This window comes from Cololabis saira, chromosome 23, assembly GCF_033807715.1.
Source record: "Cololabis saira isolate AMF1-May2022 chromosome 23, fColSai1.1, whole genome shotgun sequence".
NCBI classification, from domain to species: domain Eukaryota; kingdom Metazoa; phylum Chordata; class Actinopteri; order Beloniformes; family Belonidae; genus Cololabis; species Cololabis saira.
Window position 1 is genome coordinate 16600995 of NC_084609.1, and position 21981 is coordinate 16622975.

The 21981-nt window shown below is 40.4% G+C and overlaps 1 protein-coding gene across 1 annotated transcript in view; it reads right to left on the reverse strand.

Annotated features, from left to right (window-relative positions):
* Nucleotides 1-21307, reverse strand: part of LOC133424363 (thyrotropin-releasing hormone-degrading ectoenzyme-like) — a 242851-nt gene extending 221544 nt beyond the window's left edge. The window contains exons 1-2 of the mRNA XM_061714909.1: nucleotides 18374-21307; nucleotides 6987-7231 (exon numbers count right to left, since the gene is read on the reverse strand). Coding sequence (XP_061570893.1) covers nucleotides 6987-7231; nucleotides 18374-18868 — 740 coding nt within the window. The 5' untranslated portion in view covers nucleotides 18869-21307. The remainder of the gene's footprint in view (nucleotides 1-6986; nucleotides 7232-18373) is intronic.
* Nucleotides 21308-21981: the final 674 nt, after the last annotated feature.

Below are 21981 nucleotides of genomic sequence, written 5' to 3' on the forward strand. Positions count from 1 at the left end.
CTCTGTGTTTAATTACTTCCCCCCTGTCGTCGTCCCTGATCGTCTACCTTGCCCTTCCCCTGCTAGTCTGTTGTCATTCTGCTTGTTAGGGCCCGAGCACTTACAGTGTGAAGGCCCTATTGTATCTGTAGGAATTGTTTTTTTTCTCGTTATTTTTATTTTTCAGACGAAATGAGGGCCTTTTTGCCCCCCTAAACGTGCCCAAAAAGTCACCAAATTTTGCGCGCAAGCTAGGCCTGTGAAAAATTTGATATTTAAAGGCCTCAAGCCCCACAATACGGTTTGACGTACATGCATGAAAATCGGTACACACCTGTATCATGCTGCAACTTAAAGAAAAGTCTCTTGGCGCCATGGCCGAAACAGAACAGGAAGTCGGCCATTTTGACTTAAATGTGTAATTTTGGTGCAATTTATGCCATTTCTTTGAACGCTTCTTCGCCCGAACCGTAACGTGCACCCAGGTGTGTTATATATCAAAATGTGCGTCTCGATCCTGCGACGACGGGCATTACTTTTCTCAGTCAAAAGCGTTACCGTGGCAACGATAGACGCCAAAAAGCGCGCCCCCCCCTTCATCTGATTGGTCCATATTTGATAGTTCCTACTTTCTGCCATAACTTTTGAATGGTTTGACATAGAGAGTCGTGGGTGGTGTCATCTGACTCGGTTTTGAGTCCTTGAACATAATTGGTGCAAATTAGCCCCACCTCTTCTTCTGATTGGTCGATATGTGATAGTCCGATAACTTTTGAATGGTTTGACATAAAGACTCGTGGGTGGTGTCATTGGACATGGTTTTGAGTCCTTGAATATAATTGGTGCAAATTAGCCCCACCTCAGGGGGCCCGTTCATCGCTGCTTGCAGCTTTAATTCTGCTAGTTATTATTCTGTTTGCCATGCTACTCGTTGCACTCCTCCATGTTGCTCCCTGCATTGCTTCACCTGAGCCTTCAGGATTTGAAATTCTTTAAGCTCTCCTGTCGTGGAAACACTTTTCATTATTTACTTTTTGTTAACTTAAAGGGACGTTGTTTATTACTCCTGCCTCCAAGACCCTTGAGTTTGGCTCCTACACCTGCATCTTCCTGTCACTTGGTATCTAATTGTATTGCAGTCCATTCGATAGTTGTTGGACTATTGATCTGAACTAGAGTGGGCAGAAAGTGTGATCTATGTGGCCACAGAGTCACATGCCCCACTCAGGTCAAAAACGATGTGCTTGGGGAGACCTCTATTACTCACCCACACCGTGCGTGTTTGTGAAAGTCTTGTAAAGGCTCAGAGAGTGAATTAATTTATGAAGTTGCTTCAGCAGACTGCCATGTTAGATAGGTTACCCTTTGACATATGCTGTTGAAGTGGGTGAGTACAGTATCGATCCAAAACATCTCATTTCAACAGTGGATTACTCCGTCAGGTTGAACGAGAGAGAGAAATGGGACAGCAGAGCCAGAAAGAGAGGTTGTTGACGGAGAAGATAAGATAAATGCATCTGCTTCAGCCATGCGCTTTTTTCTAGCCTTGATGAGAATGTAGTGTCTTTGTTAGCCATCTGCCTCCGTTGTTGACGCTCCAACATCTGTTCTCCGTTCAGCCCTTCCTCATTATCTGCCTTATTGTTCCTTGTTGACTGTAGTTCTCTTATTCATTAGGAAAAGTTGGCTACAAAAATAGCTTCAGTCTAATGAAAAAGTTTCTCACAAGTTACGAAATAGAAGAAAAAAAACTGTGTTTGCAGTTTCTTTTAAAGCTTTAAGCTCCCGGACATGAAAAATAAACATGGACATCGATTCACATGAACAGATACCCTCATCAGAAAAATCGTCCATCTATTAAAAGGTACCTTTTACTATATTTATGAGAATAATAACAACAATATCAAGCAAACTAAAGCCTGCTATCTGTAAAAGTGCCATGGATGTCTCCTAACTCATACCTCCAAAAGATCCTTCGTATGGACAGATGGTTGGAAGTGCTGCTGAGTTTCTGAGGGTTTCTGTCCATGTCACGTGTCCTAAGGTGCATTGTCAGTTCCTGGTATGCAGAAAGTGCAGTGCCAGCGACCATGAGGAAATGCCCTCAAGGTTTTTATAGTAACAAAAACTATTTATCTGCAGAGACCTGGAAAGTTACCCTTCAAAAATGACAATATTTCAAAAATTAACTGATAATTGCTGACCTTTTTTTTTCTTTTCTGCTATAAAAAGTAATGGAGTGCTGTTTGTTGCCTGGTAACAACAGTGCTGATGATGTCACATCCAGCATCACCTGGTAAAGACACGGGTGAACTATGTCAGCAGTAGAAACTTGAGGGCAGCAGCTAAACATCCGGGATGCAGAGGTGGTCCTTCAAAGCAGAATGTCGGGGATTAAACACAGTTTTTTTTCTTCTATTTCTTCTATTAAACCATCTGTCTTACACAGGCAATGCAAGCCTGTTCCACTTCTGCCACTCTGAGGTATTTCATCTACTGTACCTGTATCGTCTGAAATCTGTGTGAGGAAGCATCAGAGTCAAACTGCACATCCTCCTCCTCCATGTCTCCAACAACACAATACTATCTTCCCATCAGTGCTACAACTCATCCATTTTACTTCCCAAGGATCTAACACTAACACAAAAGGTAAAAACCTTGCCTTCTTGTCCTCCATTTTTCTCCAACTCTACATCCTTGATGTCTCCTCTTCAACACACCTGCATTCGGGATCTTATTCTGGGATTTAGCTGGTCTTTGGAAAGCTTGGTTGGCTCTTTTTTTGTGGCAGCAACTCTGTTGTCATGGCTAATAAATGTGAAAACAAATGGTGCCACAGTTACCGGCATAAATCCTCTGAGCCAAGCCGCATCCAAACTAGCGCAGAAAAATGTTTCTAAAATTACAATTCATGTTTTTCTTTTCTAAAACAAAGCATTGCCCTTTGATCCAGAGCAAATGAGGTGCAAAAACTCCCAAATTAACCTAAAACAAATGATTTTACAGTAAGTACCCTAACGATTCTTCTGAGAAATGAAACCAAATGGACCCAATAAGCTAATGATGCTTTGGAAATAGTCCAGTATGGTCAGGCTTCACCTCAGATTAGTGGAATATTGATGGGTCTATTTACATCCCACTATTGTATAACAAGTGAGCAGCAGGTCAGTAAAGACGCTGTTGCAGAACCTGGACTTATCCATAATTAGACAGGTTTCACTAGCAGACAACAGCATCAACATCCATGTCTACGCGCCGTCATTTGCATAAGGATCAATTTTAAGCTCAGACAGTGACACTGTGAGCGAGTGCTAATTAATTCTCCCCCTCCCAGCCTTTTAAGCGTTTTAACCCAGCCTGGGGTTTATAGGAACTCTGGGTATTAGGCAAATCTTGTAGTGCAGAGTGTGTGTGCGTGTGTGTTGACTGCACAGCTGCATGGAGCTAATCCTTAAACTAACAGAGAGCTTTCCACACGTACACACCTTAGCGTACAATTAAAATCGTCCCTGAGCACAAACACCGTGTGAACCCGACATTTAGAAGTTTGTTTTTTTCTTCTGAATCTATTTACTTTAGAAAAATCTAGTTTTTCCTTTTAAGCCAAACATCTTATTGCCGGTTAGTCATCAGATTAACATTTATAAACCCAGATGAGCATCTTTAGATGGAGTGACACTTTTTTCCCCATCTATTTCATTCCAAACTCCTTTCCCTCCAGGATTAATTGTAAGAAATCCACTCAAGTGACTGCATCATTCTGGTTTACCTTCGACGACAAACCTGAGCTTCTCCTCCTGAGAGAAATCTGGTTAGAGCAGAAGGTGGGCTGTAACCAGGCTCCTCTCAGCTGCTGCGTTTAACTTTAACTAGCAGGTTGTTGTGCTGTGATCGAACTCTGCTGGTCCAGCAGCTGCTCTATTGATCCAGGATTGATCCAACCAGCAGCTGCCGGAGAATGTGGGGCCGCTGCTCTTGAAAACACGCAGAGCAAATCTGATTGGGGGAATTTCAGTTCAGCATTTGACAAACTGTTACCCATCTAAATTGCAGAATTTTTTTTTTTTCACCTCTTGATGACTTTAAAGCCAAAATGTGAACATATTAAACAAAATTTTGTGTCTACCAACAGCTGTTGCTGGCTATAGTCAAACACACACACACACACACACACACACACACACACACACACACACACACACACACACACACACACAAAGTTCAAATGGATCATAATAAATTATATTTTATCATTTAAAAAAATCCTCAATAAAATAGTTATAATGTATTAGCAAGATCACTTATCTCTTGTAAATCAGCCCAAAGCTTCTATCATAACTTTCTATTTTGGACCAAAGTGAAAACTCTCTCCATCTTTGAAAATATCAGGCTGCCTTGCTTCTTTCCATAAATGTGAAAAAAAGAAGAAAAAAAACATTGTCAATTAAAATGTCATTTTGAACTTTAACCTGATGCTTAGTCGCTGAACTGTGAAAAGCAGCCGTGACTGTTCTCCTCTGTTGGTGCTCTGGAACCTAAACATTCACATTAGTCAACTTGTTTGCAACTTCACAATTTTAAATCCCTTATCATTTATTAAAAGGAACCCTGGCTATTAAGACATGTAGTCCCTAATTAGCCACAATTGTTCTCTTATACTAAAATATGTTGTTAGAAACACATAAAATAATCTAATTGCTTTAAAAATCTACAATGTTTATCACATATTTTGACCTGCGGGAGGCGCCATGTTTTACTTGCGCAATGTATTCTGGGGGCGATGACGTAGTCCGGTGGCTCTGGGAAGATAAGCCGCGTTAGTTTAACTGGGACAGGTATCTAAAACAAAGATGAGCAGCTCTCTCCCGGCCGTGGAGGCTGACGAGGGAGCCCATAAGACGTCTCGGTTCAGGCAAACTGGATCAAAGTTCTGTGATGCACGGGAGATCTGCAAAAATGATCAATGTCGTGCGCATCTTACCAGTGCATTAGGCTCCTGCGTAGACGGCGTAGCCTACGGCGTAGGCGGCGTAGCCTACGGCGTAGACGGCGTAGGCTACGCCGTAGCCTGCGTAGCCTACGCCGTAGATGGCGTAGCCGGGGCTTTAGAGCCTGCAGCGCACCGCCACCCGCTCTCCGCTCTCCACTCTGGCCGGGATGGAGCCGCCGGTGGGCAATATGCACGCCCTGCCCCCCCCTAGAACCGGCTTCGGTGCTGGGTGATGACAGACCAGAGGCTGAGGGGACTGGCCCGGGACTTTGACGAAACGGGAGGCGCAGACTTCGCTTCATATAGGCAAGAACATCTTTATTTAATTTAATGACACCAAATCTGGCTGGGGTTTTTATTGTAGCATCGGCTATCTGCTAGTTGAAACGTGTGGTCGGTTAGTCTATCTGAGTTTTATGGTGTTTTTGTAGTTCATGCTGTATGGTGCTGTACTTTTTTTTTTTTTTTTTACTTTTTTGTAGGTGCGCCGTCACCTTAATGTTCAGCTGTGTTTTGATCTGTGTTTCTGGTGCGCCGTCACCTGTTTAGCTGTGTTTTCATCTGTTTCTGGGTGTCAAAACAGTGTACGGGGGTTAGCAGGAGCCACCGTCTGACATCACTACCCAGAATGTAAACAACAATGGCGACCTACATGTTAAATTATATTTTCAAATTTTATAAAAACGAAGACATCAAAAAGGTTTTTTATATCACATTGTTATAATTGATACCAACATTTATCTTTTAAGACCTACATGTCTTAATAGCCAGGGTTCCTTTTAAAATTATGACCTATCATGACAACAACTAATCATGAATTTTGTGGCCAACAGTATAAACAATGTTGAAAGCTTGAGCTGCCTCAAGTGTTTACTTCATTTTTCCATCTTTATTATCCTTTAACAATAAAAAATGGATAGTTCATCAGAATAAATAACCCCCCCCCCCTTTTTTTCTTTTTAAACTGATTGTGCTTTTATAAAAATCAGTCACAAAAGAACACTTTGCCTTGAATCACAACTGCATCCTGTCATTTATATACAGTCTGTGCTCAAGTTTGTTTGTGATGAACCAACATGGTTGATTGTGGGGAAAACAATTATGCAAATTACTGATTGTTTTTTTAAGAGCATGAGACTCATGCGTGACAAAAATGGATCAAGCTACAAAATGAACAACTAACAGAAAAATGTCCTCATATTTCCACACAATGATAGAGAGAGGTGGGTTTTACTTTAAAGATCCACCCAGATATTTAATATCACTCTGGCTCAAGTCATCTCCATCTGAGTTTGGAATGAAGTATCAAATTCATCAAATTCATCAAAATCCGGTGCATGGTCACACATGAGGTTGGGGGTCTAATTCAGTGATCTTCATCTTGTTCCATCCCTCTGATGTTGCAGAATCAGGTTCAAACATGATAGACCAAATATTTAACAGAAAATCATTCTTTGCCATATTGAAGGAGCAGATGTCTGGAGCCAGAACCTTGTAAATACCCATATCATTGTAATATAAGATTGTAACATATGATTGCCCAAAAACCTGATTCTGACAGTCCATATGTGTTAGTGGGTTCACTCTCTCAATCACAACTGAGCTTTACTGTTTTCATTTTGTATGACTGCGTTTTGACAAAAAGGGGAACAGATGCTGCTAAAAGGCTCTGCCACTGCTCAAAACACAGACAGAAATGCCGGATCTATCACTATCTGTTCTGCTCTCGGAACCACAGGGACAGAATCTGATGTGGAAAAAACTCAGACGTTTATGGAAAATTCATAAGGACAGAGCAACTGCTGTGTGTGTGTGTGTGTGTGTGTCTGGTTTGATAGCTGGAACACACACCACATCATGCCCACCCCGTGTGCTGCTAGCAGTGTGTAAGTTAATCAATGTCGTGGATGTGAGGCTGTGACCTTTTCCAGCTGAACCACCTGCTGCTGCAGGAAAACAAGTGTGTGTTTCTGTGTGTTCCAGTGCTGTAAGTGTCTGTGTTTTGTAGCGTGCATACCGCTTCTCTCTCTGCAGAGTGTACGAGCTCCTGAAGAAGCCCAGCAGTTCATCCTCGATGGCGGCGTCGAAGCTCACGTTCAAGCGGTAAACTCTCATGGGCTTCAGTTCGCGGTGCAGCACAACCACGTACATCTGATTGGCTGGGAAGGGGAAGTGGCGGTGGATGCGCATGACCCCGCCCCCTGGCCTGTTGGCAGGACGGCCACCAGTGCCGCCCTCCGCGGTAACGGATACCCGGTCCACCTGAGAAGAGGAAGAAAGGAAAAGCAGAGGGATGAGAGATTATTCTCACAGAGGTGAATCTTTTAGTGGAAACATGACTTCAGTAGTGGGAAAGCTACTCATGGACTTCCCAACTCCCACAATATTCCTGATGCAGTCATCAGTGTACAAGTGTGGTAAAGATATTTGCTCAATATAAACCAATGGTGGTACCGTAGGTGACTGTGGCTAGTAGTTTAAAACTTTTCAAGTCGTCAATAAGACTAAAAAATTCCACTTCATGATACACATTCCTTCATTCAGTTTAGTGAGCAATACTCACCGTAAACTAAAAGGTACATTCAATACCTTGAATTAGTGGCTGGAGAGTTATTTCAGGCACTTTGAATGTTCTGATAGTTTATTGCAAGATACCTAAAGCACTTTTACAAACTAATGAATAGATCTTGTTTCTGCTGTTGTTCACATCTTCACAGGCATGAACTTTAAGAACCAGTATGAAGCGACTCTGTCCACTCTACTCCACGGCTGCCTGGATGCAGAATTCCAATCAATTGCAATGTTCCTTGTTTTTTTTTTTTTTGTTTTTTTTTTGGGGGGGGGGGGGTATTATTGTTGAAACATTTTTTCATCTCAATTTGAATGTTGACCACAAGACCAAGTGGTCAACTGTGTTAAAAGCCTTTCACAAATCCCAAAACAATGCAGCACAGTGTTGTTTAGAATTAATAGCACTTATAAGATCATTTGGAACTTCATAGTGGCAGTGACAGCACTGTGCTTTTTTCTGAATCCACACTGCAATTCATTTAAAATGTTATTTCTTGTTAGAAAATCTTTCAATTGGTCACTTATAAGCGCTTCTAAAGCTTTGGCCAAAGCAGACGGTTTAGTATCGGCCTATAATTATTAGGATTTGATCGATCACCACCCTTCAATAAAGGAGTGACATATGAGGACTTACACCATACAGTAGGAATTATTCCACTTTCTATCAGTCAGGTTGAAAATATATGTCAAAGCTTCTGCAACATGTTCAGCAGCAACATGGTTTCAAGACATTCTTAAAATCACACCAAGAGTAAAAATATCGGGTTTAAAAAATATCCATCAACTCTTTTCAAGTTTCCTCTTCTTTCCCCCTTTTTTTAGTTTGAAACTAAGGACGCAATGGATGATAACAAAGACACACCATCAGGACCAAATCATTGCCGTATTTCTGACAAATATTGCTGTTGAATTAGATTACCGGTAGCGATATAATGCTTGAAAGTCAAGCTTCACTTGCTTTCATATAATGTGTTTAAAAATGACTTTATTATTGATATTACTAGACCAGCACAACTTCTGTGTGCCTTTTCTGCTATAAATTCATTATACTAATACCCATAATGCTTTCACAGATGTTGGCATTTATCCATTGTGCTGCATCTGGGAGATGCAAAATACTCCAAATTAATCAGTTCTGAGCTGCAACTGTGATTTTCTAATTGCCTCAGTTAGAACTGTGATTTTGATTCAAAATAAATTCATTTTCTGGTGACAGGGATGGGGTTTTTTTTTCATAACAACCACATCAAACCATATATATATATATATATGATTGAACACCAAAACATAGCAGAGGACATGTAGACTAGGCTTACGAGAGCCATGTTTGGTTTCTCTGTACTCAGTGAAAAGCCTACACATGGAAGACTGAAGATTCTGATCGGCAGTGAACATTGATCAGCCGATTGGTTGATCGGCTGGTCCCTAGAATATTTTTCTGTTAAACTTCATAATAAAATTGCTATAAGTTGTGAACTATTTTGTTCTGTCCTATCTATGGTTCCCTGTCAGGTAAGCAAGCTTGTACTGCTCCTTGAACTTAATATAGTTCAATCCCCTGTGCAGTCAACTTCACAGTAAAACTAATGGATAGTCGTAACACACAGAGTGACATGCCGCTCCTTACATTCACAGATTATAATAGCTGTTTCACTGCATATAAAATCAGGTGGAAGATGATGTTAGGCATCCCATCATTCCCTGCCAGCTGTTCTTAGTACTGGAAATGTCGCTATTGTGATATGACAGGCCACATGTTCAAAAGAAATGTTGCATTACTTAAAAATGAGACAACATTCCCATTTTTTTTCTTCATCTGCCAGTTTACCTAACTTTATACTTCATTGTGGAGTTCTGACTTCCAACTAGGGATGGGCGATATTTTACCGTTCACGATAAACCGTCAAAAAAATTCCCCACGGTAAGAATTTGTCATCTCGCGGTAAAAACGATAAATTCCCGTTGATGACGTTTTTGTGTAAATCCTGATTTATTGTTCTGTGTTGAAGGAAGGAAGGAAGAAAGGAAGGAAGGAAGGAAGGAAGGAAGGAAGGAAGGAAGGAAGGAAGGAAGGAAGGAAGGAAGGAAGGAAGGAAGGAAGGAAGGAAGGAAGGAAGGAAGGAAGGAAGGAAGGAAGGAAGGAAATGAGCAAGAAAGAAAAAGAAAGAAAGAAAGAAAGAAAGATATGAGCCTAAAAGAAAGAAAGAAAGAGCCTGAAAGAAAGAAAGAAAGAAAGAAAGAAAGAAAGAAAGAAAGAAAGAAAGAAAGATATGAGCCTAAAAGAAAGAAAGAAAGAAAGAAAGAAAGAAAGAAAGAAAGAAAGAAAGAAAGAAAGAAAGAAAGAAAGAAAGAAAGAAAGAAAGAAAGAAAGAAAGAAAGAAAGAAAGAAAGAAAGAAAGAAAGAAAGAAAGAAGTATAAATTCCCGTTGATGACGTTTTTGTATTGGTATTTTTTTTATCGTTATCGGGATAAATGCCAGAAATTATCGTGATCAATTTTTTAGTCCATACCGCCCATCCTTACTTCCAACTGACCAGATGATGGAGAAACCACTGTGCCCCTCACTGAGTTAAGGGAATTAAGGCTGATAAGAACCGAGCACCTCAATTATTAAAGGTCCGCTAAAGCCTCACAGGTGTTTTCACTTCTCCGTGCTGATTAGACCGGAACCCAGTTCAAGTTGAGTGGGGATTTGCTGGTTATTAGATAAAATGTCTCCAAGTTCATTGTACCAAAGAAAGTCAAAGCAAGCAGCTGCAGCATAACTAACAGACTGTGAGACGGGCCAGTCAGGCGGTCTCTGTAAACTCCCACGCAGCCATGAGTGGAAACCTCAACAGCAGCAATATGCAAGAGCACCTCTGGGCCATATTTCTGGTTGGGTCTGGGAGGACATAATTGAAAAGATATAGATATAAAAAAGGTGTGCACTTGTAAAGATCTGTTCAACAGTTTTTGGGTGGGAAAAGATTAAATAAAAAAAGGCATTTCTTTCTTAAATTAATCTGTTGAGTGCCAAGTAAACTCATATGCCAGTATGATACGTATCCTGAAGGTTCTCCAATCCTTCATTAAATCAATTTTCACTGTAGGGGTTCAGCATTCGTGACAGGAAGATTTTACCATGACAAAATTGTATTTTCTATCACCAGATGGGGACAGTATTATTCAATATTCACATGTTTCAATAATAATAATAATTCAATTATGGAAACTTGAGCACCATGTAGATAATTATAAACAATGAGTTTTGATAAATTCAATGTATTATTAGTCAGTTAGTAGCCATCATCGTAAGAACACACCTCACAGTGGGAGCAGTTTGGAGCATTTGGGTCTCTACGTTGTCCCTCATCAGCAATCTGGACCCCGTTAAACAGAGTGTCTGCCCCACTTTGCACGAGTGTGCGCTTGTTGTTTGATGAAAGAGCCGATCGATATGGACAGGGAAGCAGCTGACACAGAGAGGAAAGCATTGGGGATTTAAAAGGATGTGTTTTAGAGCTTTCTAGCAAGTCGGTAAATAAAGCTCCATGCTTCAAGATGCCTTCAAATTGTCCAAAATGCTTTTTAATTTTGGTGTTCGGAACTCATCCCTGTTGGAAATATGGACACCTCAACAGTGCTTTTGCAGCTTCTCGGGCAAACATCCTCATACTCCATCACAGGACTCGCTGAGGAACATCTCATCACCAATATAACACTAAGACAATGTAATACTAAGTCAAACTGACATTTACCAACCAAGACAAAGACGAAGGTAACAATAGCCTAAACTAAGGACACTCAAGAAAGGAGAGACTGAACCAACAAGCAGACAAACCAAAAGACACCAAACTAACATTACTTTCACTTATTTTTAGGTCTGACGCCACATCTGCCCCTTGAGACCAGCTAGCATGCTAAACTGTATGGCACACAGTGGTGACAACAAAATCCCTCTTGATTGGAACAAGTCAAAGGTCTCTGCAGGTTAGATCAATTTGCGGAATTTTTATGGTTTTTTAAAATTCTACGGAGGGTCAGGTAAAGTGCTTAACTCGAAACCATCACTGCCTCATGAAGCAACATGACAGATTTATTTCAACACATTTAACAAGCACTGAAAATCTACACATGCTGGGGGCGAGTGTCATTGAGAGGTTTCTGGAATCAACACCAAAACCAATTCCTGGTCTTCAACACTGATTCCTGAGCAAAACTTATTTTTGATAGCATTTTATTATGATCGCTTTTACCATGCAGGACATTACCGTATTTTCCGCACCAGCCATAAAATGCACAGGGCTTTTAAGTTAAAAAAATCCTGAGCCTGAACTTTTTTTTCCGGGAGCGGGGGCACATTCACTTGGTAATTTGGCGAGCAACAAAAATGACATCATTTGAATATTATTTTCCTTTTCACTATGGATGCTTTTGATATCAAGTTTCACTAGTTGTCAGTGTGTTGGACAGGGTATAAGATGACATACAATCTAAAATATGAATATTTTAAATTAAAGGTCATAATGTTATAAGGTAGGTGAAACTCAGGCAAGCTAATTAATTGGTGGAATTATTGATTAGCAACCATTTAATTCACTAAAGGACTATATATATATATATATATATATATATATATATATATATATATATATATATATATATATATATATATATATATATTAAATTTGCCTACACCTACAGTGCAACAGTTGAACAATAAAAGAGAGGAAAGAACCTGGCTGGCCCAGAGGAGGTGGTTGCTGGTTCTCCCTCCTAGCTTTGTGACTTGTTTCCACTCAAGCTCATAAGACTTCAGGACATCTTCTAGTTCCAGCATAAGTGCTGAAGCATTGGCAAGATTAACTTTTTTGCTTGCCAGATGTTGAGTTTTTACTCTGGGCGTATCATTATCAAAAAAGCGAACATTCATAATTGTCCATGCTCTGGCTGGTGGCTTCATCAATGTTTAATGAAAACTCTTTTTGAGCTTCTCTGATAGCCGTTTTTTAAACTCTAGTGCTGTGCCATGTGTATTCATATAACTGGCATGCTGATTAGAAATGGTCAGGTTCGTCAAAGCTTTTTTATCAACAGCTAACTTTTTACATAAGTTTACAAGCGGTTGAGCAATAGTGAACGATGCATCATGTTCACCAATGAACGAGCACACTGATGTTCGCATCACACACCCGGTGGGCCAACACCAAGAACAGACATGTCATCTTGAAAGGCAATTTAAAATAAAAATAGAATAGAGGCAATAACAGGCTGAATAATTGTACGGTATGCTTATGTTACATGACACAACTGAGAACATGCCTGGAATGTTAACATTACATATACAGTAGCATATATATAGCATAAACAACATGCTAAGAAGTTTACCAAACTGTGTCAAACTGTGTCACTGTGTCACTCCAAATAACTAAACTCCAATGAAATCTTCATCCTCAATGTCACTTTTAAACAACTCCGCTAACTCCAGAGGTAGAAGATGTGGAGCTTCCTCTTCTACGTCGCTTACGTCAGACTCATCGGCCTAGAGCGCCCTCTTGAGGTTCAGTGTGAAAATAATATGTGAAATCATATCCCAGTAATAATAATGTGTTAATAATTTCACACATAAGTCGCTCCATAGTAATAGTCGCACCCCTGGCCAAACTATGAAAAAAAAACCTGACTTGTAGTCCGGAAAATACGGTACTTGATATCAATATTAATGGCAAGAAAAAACCTAGATTTTTAAGCATTTATTTGAATACAACCTACAGAATTCTGTATTTAAGCCCAAATTGGCATCAACAAGCCTGCTCTCTGCCCTCATCGTGACCTCAGATCCCACTGGGAGCATTTCAGGAGCAGAGTGCTCCTGCGCGCTGCCTGCCCAGCTGGATTCGTGAGCTCACCCAAACATTTCAAGATCACGCAAGAATAGCCACAATGATCACACTCTGCTTGATTAAATATATATTTCCTGCCGGGTCTTGTCCTTTCAAGAAGCATACATATAAATGAGTGACTGGTGTCAATTAAATTGTGCTCTTTGACTTCTTAAATGAACCTTTCTTTCTACGTGGTTGAACTCTCTTCCAAAAGAAGTGGAGTACAAAGTCGACTCAATGTGCAGCGGACCACTTCTAGGGCCACTATCATCGACTGGAAGGGCCACGATGCACCGCAGCGGATGCAGCGCAGATTACCGTGGCGTTTCAGTTCCCAGAGATTGCAGTGATTTACGGTACACTTTATTGAGATTTCAAAGTTCACCGCCATCAGAAAGCTTACTTCCCACACAGCACAAGAGCAAACATTGCAGTGGATCTAATATCTGCATGAGATCTGTGTCTGCATAATGAAGGACGATGCATCAAGTCTGGGGATGGCAGCAAATCTCCACTCCAACATGCAGCCCTTGATGTTTAATCACTCTCACACTGTGTTGCTCACATCGTACAATGATGTATTGTTTAATATTTTTAAACCACCATATTTGTAGAAAGCAAAAAAAAAAAGCAACTTATTCAACTCCGTCTGAAATCCATATGAAGATATTTCAATACAGCAACTGAAACAAAAGTAACAACATCCAAAAGAACTCAAGAGAAAGGAGAAATGTACTCATCCAGGAATCAAAATGAGGTCTGCTGTTGAAAAAAAATAAATAAATACATTTGGCTTTGGCTTTTGTTACGGTCTGAATGAAATCTGAACATATTGTCTAAAACCACAAGAAGTCTGACATCTTTTTCAGGGACAGGGTGAATACTGACAATTGTAAGGTCACAATCACTTCATTTTATCATTTTTCTTCCTGAAAAAAAACTACTAAACAATACATCTAAATTTGCAAGTATCATTTTCCAGCAATCAGATGTACCTTCACTGTCCGGTCAGGCCAACTGACCAATCGATAAAGACAAAGAGATTGAAGTGGTGTTAGAAACAAGCGCTTAGATTCCTCATTCAAAGCTGATCTCCTATCTCCGTCATGATTTAAGGGAAAAGAACATCCAACGCTTGTAGCCGGAGGACAGGAGGATGAGTAGCGAAGGAGGTATAAATGCGTGGAGTGGAAAGCACCACTGCACGTTCATTATCATCAACATGAACCACAGGCAGCCTGCAGGGCTCTAAACCAGTCAAAGGACCAGCAGCGTTTGACAAGTTTCTTTCTTTTTTGTGTGTCCTTAAAGGGTCAGCAGAAATGTTAAGGATCGCTTTTATTTTTTTATTTTCTTCTTTTAATCTGAAGATGAAAGGAACATTCTTCCTTCATGTTTCTCAACTGTACGATCTGTTTCTATTTTTACAAACCTGTTTTGTTTCCTGGACACTTGACAGTTTTTCATGACGCATTAAGTCTGAGAATACCTGAGGAGACCTGCCTGCCGCCCAACAACACCTCCTCATCCGCAATGTGTTCCAACTAAATCACAAAGGAGGCTGCGGGGCTTTTAATCGCCCTCTGACCAAATTAGACAGAATTATCCAACTCTCACATTAGATGACCAGCATGAAAAATCCTGTTGCTCAGTAATTTCTCTGAGGCTTTCTCTCAGCACGCGTTTGTTGCGGAAAAAGGGGCTGAAACAGCAACTTTGCTGGTTAATTAGACTCATTAAGAAAATCTCTGAGGCCAAATCTAGAAATAAACCTTTTTTGTTAAGTTTGCTCTCAACATAGAGCAGACATCTGGATGCAAGAGTGATTGTTTGGACAGAATCTTCAGGAATGTTGCAGATGGGTCAACATGAACAAGGACATGTGCCTGGCGACGCTTCTTTTATATATATAGGGTTGACTTATTAATGACGCTTCTTTATAACAATAATAAAAATAAGTTACTATAAATTTAAGGGTTAAAAGTTTATACTAAATCTAACACGGAGTTCATTTTGTCTTAAAAGATAAATTCTACCAACCACAGTCATGCTCCCTAGGAGTTGAAGCATTCTAATTTAAAGCATTAAAAAGCCTTTCCATTTGCACTTGTTTTTCAAGTTCAGGTATAGTATTGGCAAAACTTCAAGTACTTTAGATAACTAACTTTTTCAGTTTTTTTTCCTCCATTTACAATATTCTTTGGGTTTGGTACAATGGCACCCTTTATTTTGAGATGAAAGACTTTTAACATTCAACCTACTGAACTTTTATGAGCACCTTTTCCAACCAAATGTACAACCAAAAGTACAGCTGAGGTGATATTAGTAAAATGTTTGTGACGTACGTCGGTCAGAGCTGTAATACAGCTGCTCCATTTAGCCAACACTCCACAACTCTGTTCAGGGCAGCTGCTTTCAGGGGTGGAGTCGGCGACTCAACTGGACTCCACCCTCTTCTTCAGTGGGGTGTGTCTCTTTTGAAACTACCACCTCTTGCAAAGGCATAGCTCATACATTATAATTTAAATTATGTCGAAATAAAGATGAGGTACCTGGATAATTCTACTCTGATCTGTGATTTAAAGATGATTTTTCATGTGTAAAGTTTAAAGAGAGGGAAAGAGAACTAAAATGAACAGTGGCATAAAAGTGAGCAGAGCAATTCAATTAAATTAATTATAATTAGTTATTGTGTATGTGTTCAGGGACATGAATTATTTGAAAGTAATCCATTTCAATAGAAAGTTTGGTTTGCCTTTCTAGCATGTTTGGTGCCAGAATAATAAAAAAACACGCACGCACGCACGCACGCACGCACACTCACACACTTATATTTATATGTGTGTGTTTTTTTTAATGGCAAATAGGAACTTTCATGATAATTAACATTTAACAAGTGTGTTCATTTTAAGACACGTTTTCTTCAAGCTTCAGAAACTGATTAATCAATGTTGTTGTATGACAGTTAATCAAAACTTGAAGTTCATGATTGTAACAGCCCTATGTTTGGTCTTACCAAACAACATGATTTGTTAAAGTAGAAGCTAAGGGATTGATATTCTGACGTCCAACCAAAGATCAAAAGTCAGAAAACATCAATGTTTTTGCTTACTGTCTATTTTGATCAGGTTGTGTTTCATTTTACAGTTGTGATCAAATATTCCAAACATGGTAATCACTGTAGTTGAAAACAGTGCATCATTTTCTTTTTTCTTTAAAAAAAAAAGAAATTACCCACTAGATGTCCCTTTTCCCGTGTTAGTCATTTACAGCTAAGTTTAAAGACGAGGTTAAGTTATCGTCGGAACAAAAGGTGACATGTATGTTACCCAACCTAAACATCTAACTTATGGATTGACTGGCTGCGAGAGGCTGGCTGCAAAAGTCATTCCCCTTTGACTTCCATGATAAAATGTCCAACTTTAGAGCAGAAATAAACATTTACAGCTTGGTTCAAATAACCATTTTGGTCTGAACCAATTGATTTCACACCTCTTGTACCACACAGAGATTTTAAAGGAAGCAATATATTTATTTATATGATCAATTGATAGTTGGTTCAGCATCATCATTTCCTTATCCCCTAATCGTCATGCTACCGCACTTAACAAAGCAATACCCAGTTTCTATTAACCCAGCGTCAACTAAATGATATGATTCATGCAGTTATGCAATCAGTAAAATTGCATTTAATCTCACATTGACTGTACTGACTCAAAAACGCTGTATCTCAAAATTGCAGCATATTTCACGACCATTGAGTTTGCCTCTAATTCTACGGTGGCCCTTTTGCCAACTCCCATATCCGAATCTAAAATGTGCGTACTTTTGTTTCGAGCAAGTTTAACTATGGTTATAGTAAACCTGTATTTGCTGTGACAATATTAAGTTAAACTTGAAGCATAACTGCAGGCTTGCCTCTAAATGTTGCAATTTAAGTAGTTCAAAAGCATAGCTTTTGAACAAAGCAATGCCAGCCACACGCTCACCATTAGAAATTAAGGCCCTTAAGTCTAATGTACGCTTTTTTGCAGCTACAACACATCAAGCCTACGTATAGGATCTATGTCATAGCTGGCATTTATGCTTGTCCTGTCTGAGTTCATTTGTGTCACTCTTTTTACAAATACTAAGTGGTGATGCGAGTTCTTTTCTGCAAAGTAGGTCAAACATGGCAAACCAATGAAACATATTTTTGATTTAGAGCTGATATGTGTTGAACATCAGCCAGCTTGAAAATGACAAAGTAGTAAGTAGTAGTATACTGTTTCCCTTTGGGGATTAATAAAGTATGGCTGAATTGAATTGGATAACATTGAATTGATTAGTAGAAGGAAATAGAGAAGAAGAACAATGCCACCAAACAGCCAAAAGACATTTGCTGAGGTCTACGTCTGCAAATAGTAGCATTTGGAAAAAGGTGCATATCGGGGTTCACAGGATTCCCCAAATCAGTTTTTACACAGTTGGTTTGACATTGTTGCTATGCGTGTGCATGTATATAGGTGTGTATATATAGATAGGTGTGTGCACATTGGGTATAGGTTATTTTGTACATTCAGTTCAAATAAATTCATTTATTTATATGAATTTATTTACAAGGGATTCTATATGTTCAAAATGTGTGTGTATGCATGTGTGTATATGAGTATGCACATGTGTATATTTGTGTATATATCTATTTGTTTAAAGGTACATAGATTTGTACGATATACATAACGTTGTTATGCTCTATACAATGGATTTGACATGTCTGGAATGAATCAATAAATTATTGAAATGAATGACTCTAAGGTGTAAACCAGGCTTTACTGTTTTGATCAGCGAATGCCAGGAAAGCAGAAATCTCTCAGGATTGCAAGTCTGGCTCTGTACTGTCACATCACCAAACTAACTAACTGACACAGACAAAAGGACATTTATCAAATTCCTCACACATATTTGTGCCCTTTCATACCAACGTACCTCAAGGCGATCTGCGTGCAACACGATGAACCGGGTGGCGTTGATGCACTCCAGCTCAATGCTGACTTCCCCAGAGAAGGTGAAGTTGTCCATGTAGACAGCAAGCCGCAGGTCATAGTGTCGTGGTCTCACGGTGCCTGGCAACCTTGAGTTTCTCCACGGCTGGGCCGATTCCTCATCCCCTCTCTCCCCCATTCTCTCCCCTCTGCTCCCGTTCAACTTTCCCGACCCTCCAGAGCCTCTGGAACTCATCTCCCCTGTGGCTCCATTGCGATCGCGAGCACCACAGTCTTCAAAGCGGAGGCTGAGCGCCACAGCTACCGCTGTCACGATAATGAGGGTGAGGATGGACAGAGCAAAGCCCAGTACCAGGCGCTTGTGCACCGTGATGTGGCGTTCAGTGGTTCGAGGCCGGACCACCACCGATTCGGCCCACTGGTCTGAGAGGCCGCGGCCGTTGCGCATGGTGCCCGGGCTGCTGTCGTTAAGTCCCATTTGCTTTTACAGAAAATGTCCCTAATACAGCAACAAAACGATCTTAAAGTTCAGAAACAAAATCTGACTTTGAGTCAGAAAAATATTCATTTATGCACACGTATGCATGGATTCCAACTTGTCAGATGATTGAATGTGGAAAAGAGGAGTTCCTTGGTTATTATCCTTTTATAGATTCCAGTTCTCAGGCTGTCCGGTTTACAATATATCCTGCTGTAACTCCAGCAGTTATAATTCCAACAGCCTGAACTCTGCCTCTTTCTGCTGCCGGACCCTTACAAGCGTCCTTCAACTTTGAGCTGAGGTGGGATATCAACGCCGCAGCACTTCTTAGGTTTCAGGGAACAAAACTGACAAACCAGGAAGGATGAGATGGTCATGTGCATTTTAGTTTTGCGGTGAGGAGAAGGAAAATCAATGCTGCATGGCTTGATTTCAAGAGGACAATAGTCTGGGAGGGAGGAAGAGGAGGAGGTATGCTGTTGAGGATGTGACTATACAGTGAGCGTACCATCCATAGATTCTCACAGGAAACCAGCTGTGTAAGCTAAATTGTAAACCTTCACAGACAGGGCTGGGAACAAAGAGCCGTATGCAGAGAAAAACAGCTGAACTTTGCTGAATATCCTCACAGATTTTGCATTAAAATTACTTCAAAACATCAGTCTTCACTTCAGAAATTTTCAGTTGGGCTACATGTCTCAAAAAATAGAGCTCTGACAAAGCCTGAACTCCCAGCGGTGAGAGAAAACTGCAGGTTATTGTCCCCAGGTGGTATTACAGTTAATGTGTTTTGAGTGAAAGCTGTTCCAGACGTGCAATAAAGCATAAATAACCCTCTTCTGGCCTCTTATAGGATTAATACTATGATAACACAACATTTAAGGCAGTATTAGGATGCAGACGTGCACTGCAAGTGTGAAATCATTCCCAGCTTTGGAGTTTTCTTTTTTAATCAAATTGACCTCACTATAATTTTATATTGTTTTAAAGTTCTACCCACTGCTTTGTAAAAGCTTAGATTCTATTTGCAGGAGTTTTGCCGTTGAAATCAAATAAATTAGCTGAAAAACATGCCCTTGTTTCACAACTATGTATGCTACAAGATTTTAGTCAGATTAGACTTTTTTTTCATTTTCATCCCAAATCACAATTTACTAGATGTGCAGTTTAAATACCGCATAGGCTACTGAGAAATGAAAATACCTATTTGTCTGATCCCTTTTCAAACAAATGAGCTTTCAGAGGTGATAGAGGGTTTTTAATAAGGGTAATAACTCTGTAACAGCAGTCTCTCTCGGTCCCTCTCCTCGCGTCTATCTTGAGGGGGTTAAGTGGATAATTTACAGCCAGCATGTGGCTCTATTTCACCACGCGGAGGAGATCACTCACTCTGGTCTGAAACCATCCCTGCTCTCCACCTCTTGTGTCTGATGGATTAAAACTGGATTTAAACTGATTGATAACCAAAGGAATGGATTGATTTAATGCATGCCAGTCAGAAGGGGCACGGAGCCCAAGAGAGATGGTTTTTTTTAGTATCAATCCTCTTCCTTAACGTGGACAGATATTGGTGGTGAGGGTGATCCGCTCGTTAGTAACAGATTAGTTTCACCTGTGAAGAGCCGCAACTCTCTCGGTGAAGCGCGTAGAGAAGCAGATAAAACACCTCGGGCTGTTTTTTTTTTTTTTTTTTACTATATCCTCCTCCAGTAATGAAAAGCTCCTCTGCTTTTGTTTAAGTCCGTGTATTTATCGGTAGAGCAGGAGTGAGCAGCTGCCGTGAAGGCTGTACCTGCGTCCTTTCTCCCTCTCCGGCGAGGCTGAGGGGACCGTCGGCCACCGGACTGTCCCGCAGTTCCTCCCAAAAAACGTTAAATAGCCCTCAAATGCCAGGGGAAATCAGGAAAATCCGTCATTGATCCGTTTAACCAAAGAAAAGGAGAAAACCCCACTTAAAAACCTGTGACGAGCCCCAACAATGACCTGTCCGTTCAAAGCAGCTCAAATTCGTTTACAAAAAGAGACTAAAGAAAGTAAGAATCCATTAGCAACGCCTAAAAAAAAACTGGTGAGCAATTTCAGCACAGGGGGACCTTTTTTTAGAAAAGCTCCATCAGTGACCCCGTATTCCCATCCAATCCCGCCGGAACCGCTGCATCCGTTTCCATGGTGACCAGAGAAAACGTCGGGCACACGAGCCGCTCCGGTGTTCCCGGCATCAAACCCGGTCCTTCCTCCCAACTTTTTATTAAACCCCGCGGAGAGCCCCTCTCTTTCTCTCTCTCTTTCTCTCCCCCTCGGCTCCAGGTGACGATGATGAGGGTGATGAGGACGATGACGGTGAAGATGAAGCTCTCCCTCGTCCACCGAGAAGACAGCGCAGGATGAGGAGGAGGATGGTGGAGGCTCTGAGGAAGACGCGTCCGCTCAGCTGAGAGCGGAGTGCGTTTGTGCGTGAGCTTCTCCAGCAGAGAGGAAAGACTGGCTGCTAGAGCAAGAGAGAGGGAGAGAGGGAGAGAAGGAGAGAAGGGGGGGACCCATCAAACTCTATTCAAATTCCTCTCTGTTCTGCGCCTTTTAACTCTTTAAGTTTTACCCCGTTTTTTTTTTTTTTTTTTTATTTATTTTATTTATTTATTTATTTAAATTTGATTTACTTATCTTTTACTTTTTTATTCTACGGTTATTTTTTGTTACTTTTCTACTTTGATTTGTTTGTGTGGAGAGTGTGTTCCATGTTTTGGGTGGTGTTTAAAAGAGGGTGCATATTTCTGTAATACTGTTTAATTCTTGACTGTCTGACCCTTTGAAAATTAATAAATATAATTTACAAAAAATTCCTCTCTGTTCTTCATCCACACTAAAGAAAATGAATGTTGCACACACTTAAACCTGAATTATGGTTCCGCTTATATCGACACAGAGCTTACGCCGTACGGTGCGTGTCGCCGCGTAATCTACGCCGTAGGCTCTGCGTTGGTGTAACGCGGTACCATAAATCAGCCTTAACCCACACATGTCTACGGAAGAGTATTAGGGCCATGCAGGAGAAAAAATATTAGAGAGGGTAAGATTTTTTTTTTTATTGTGCACTTCGAGAAAAAAGTAGA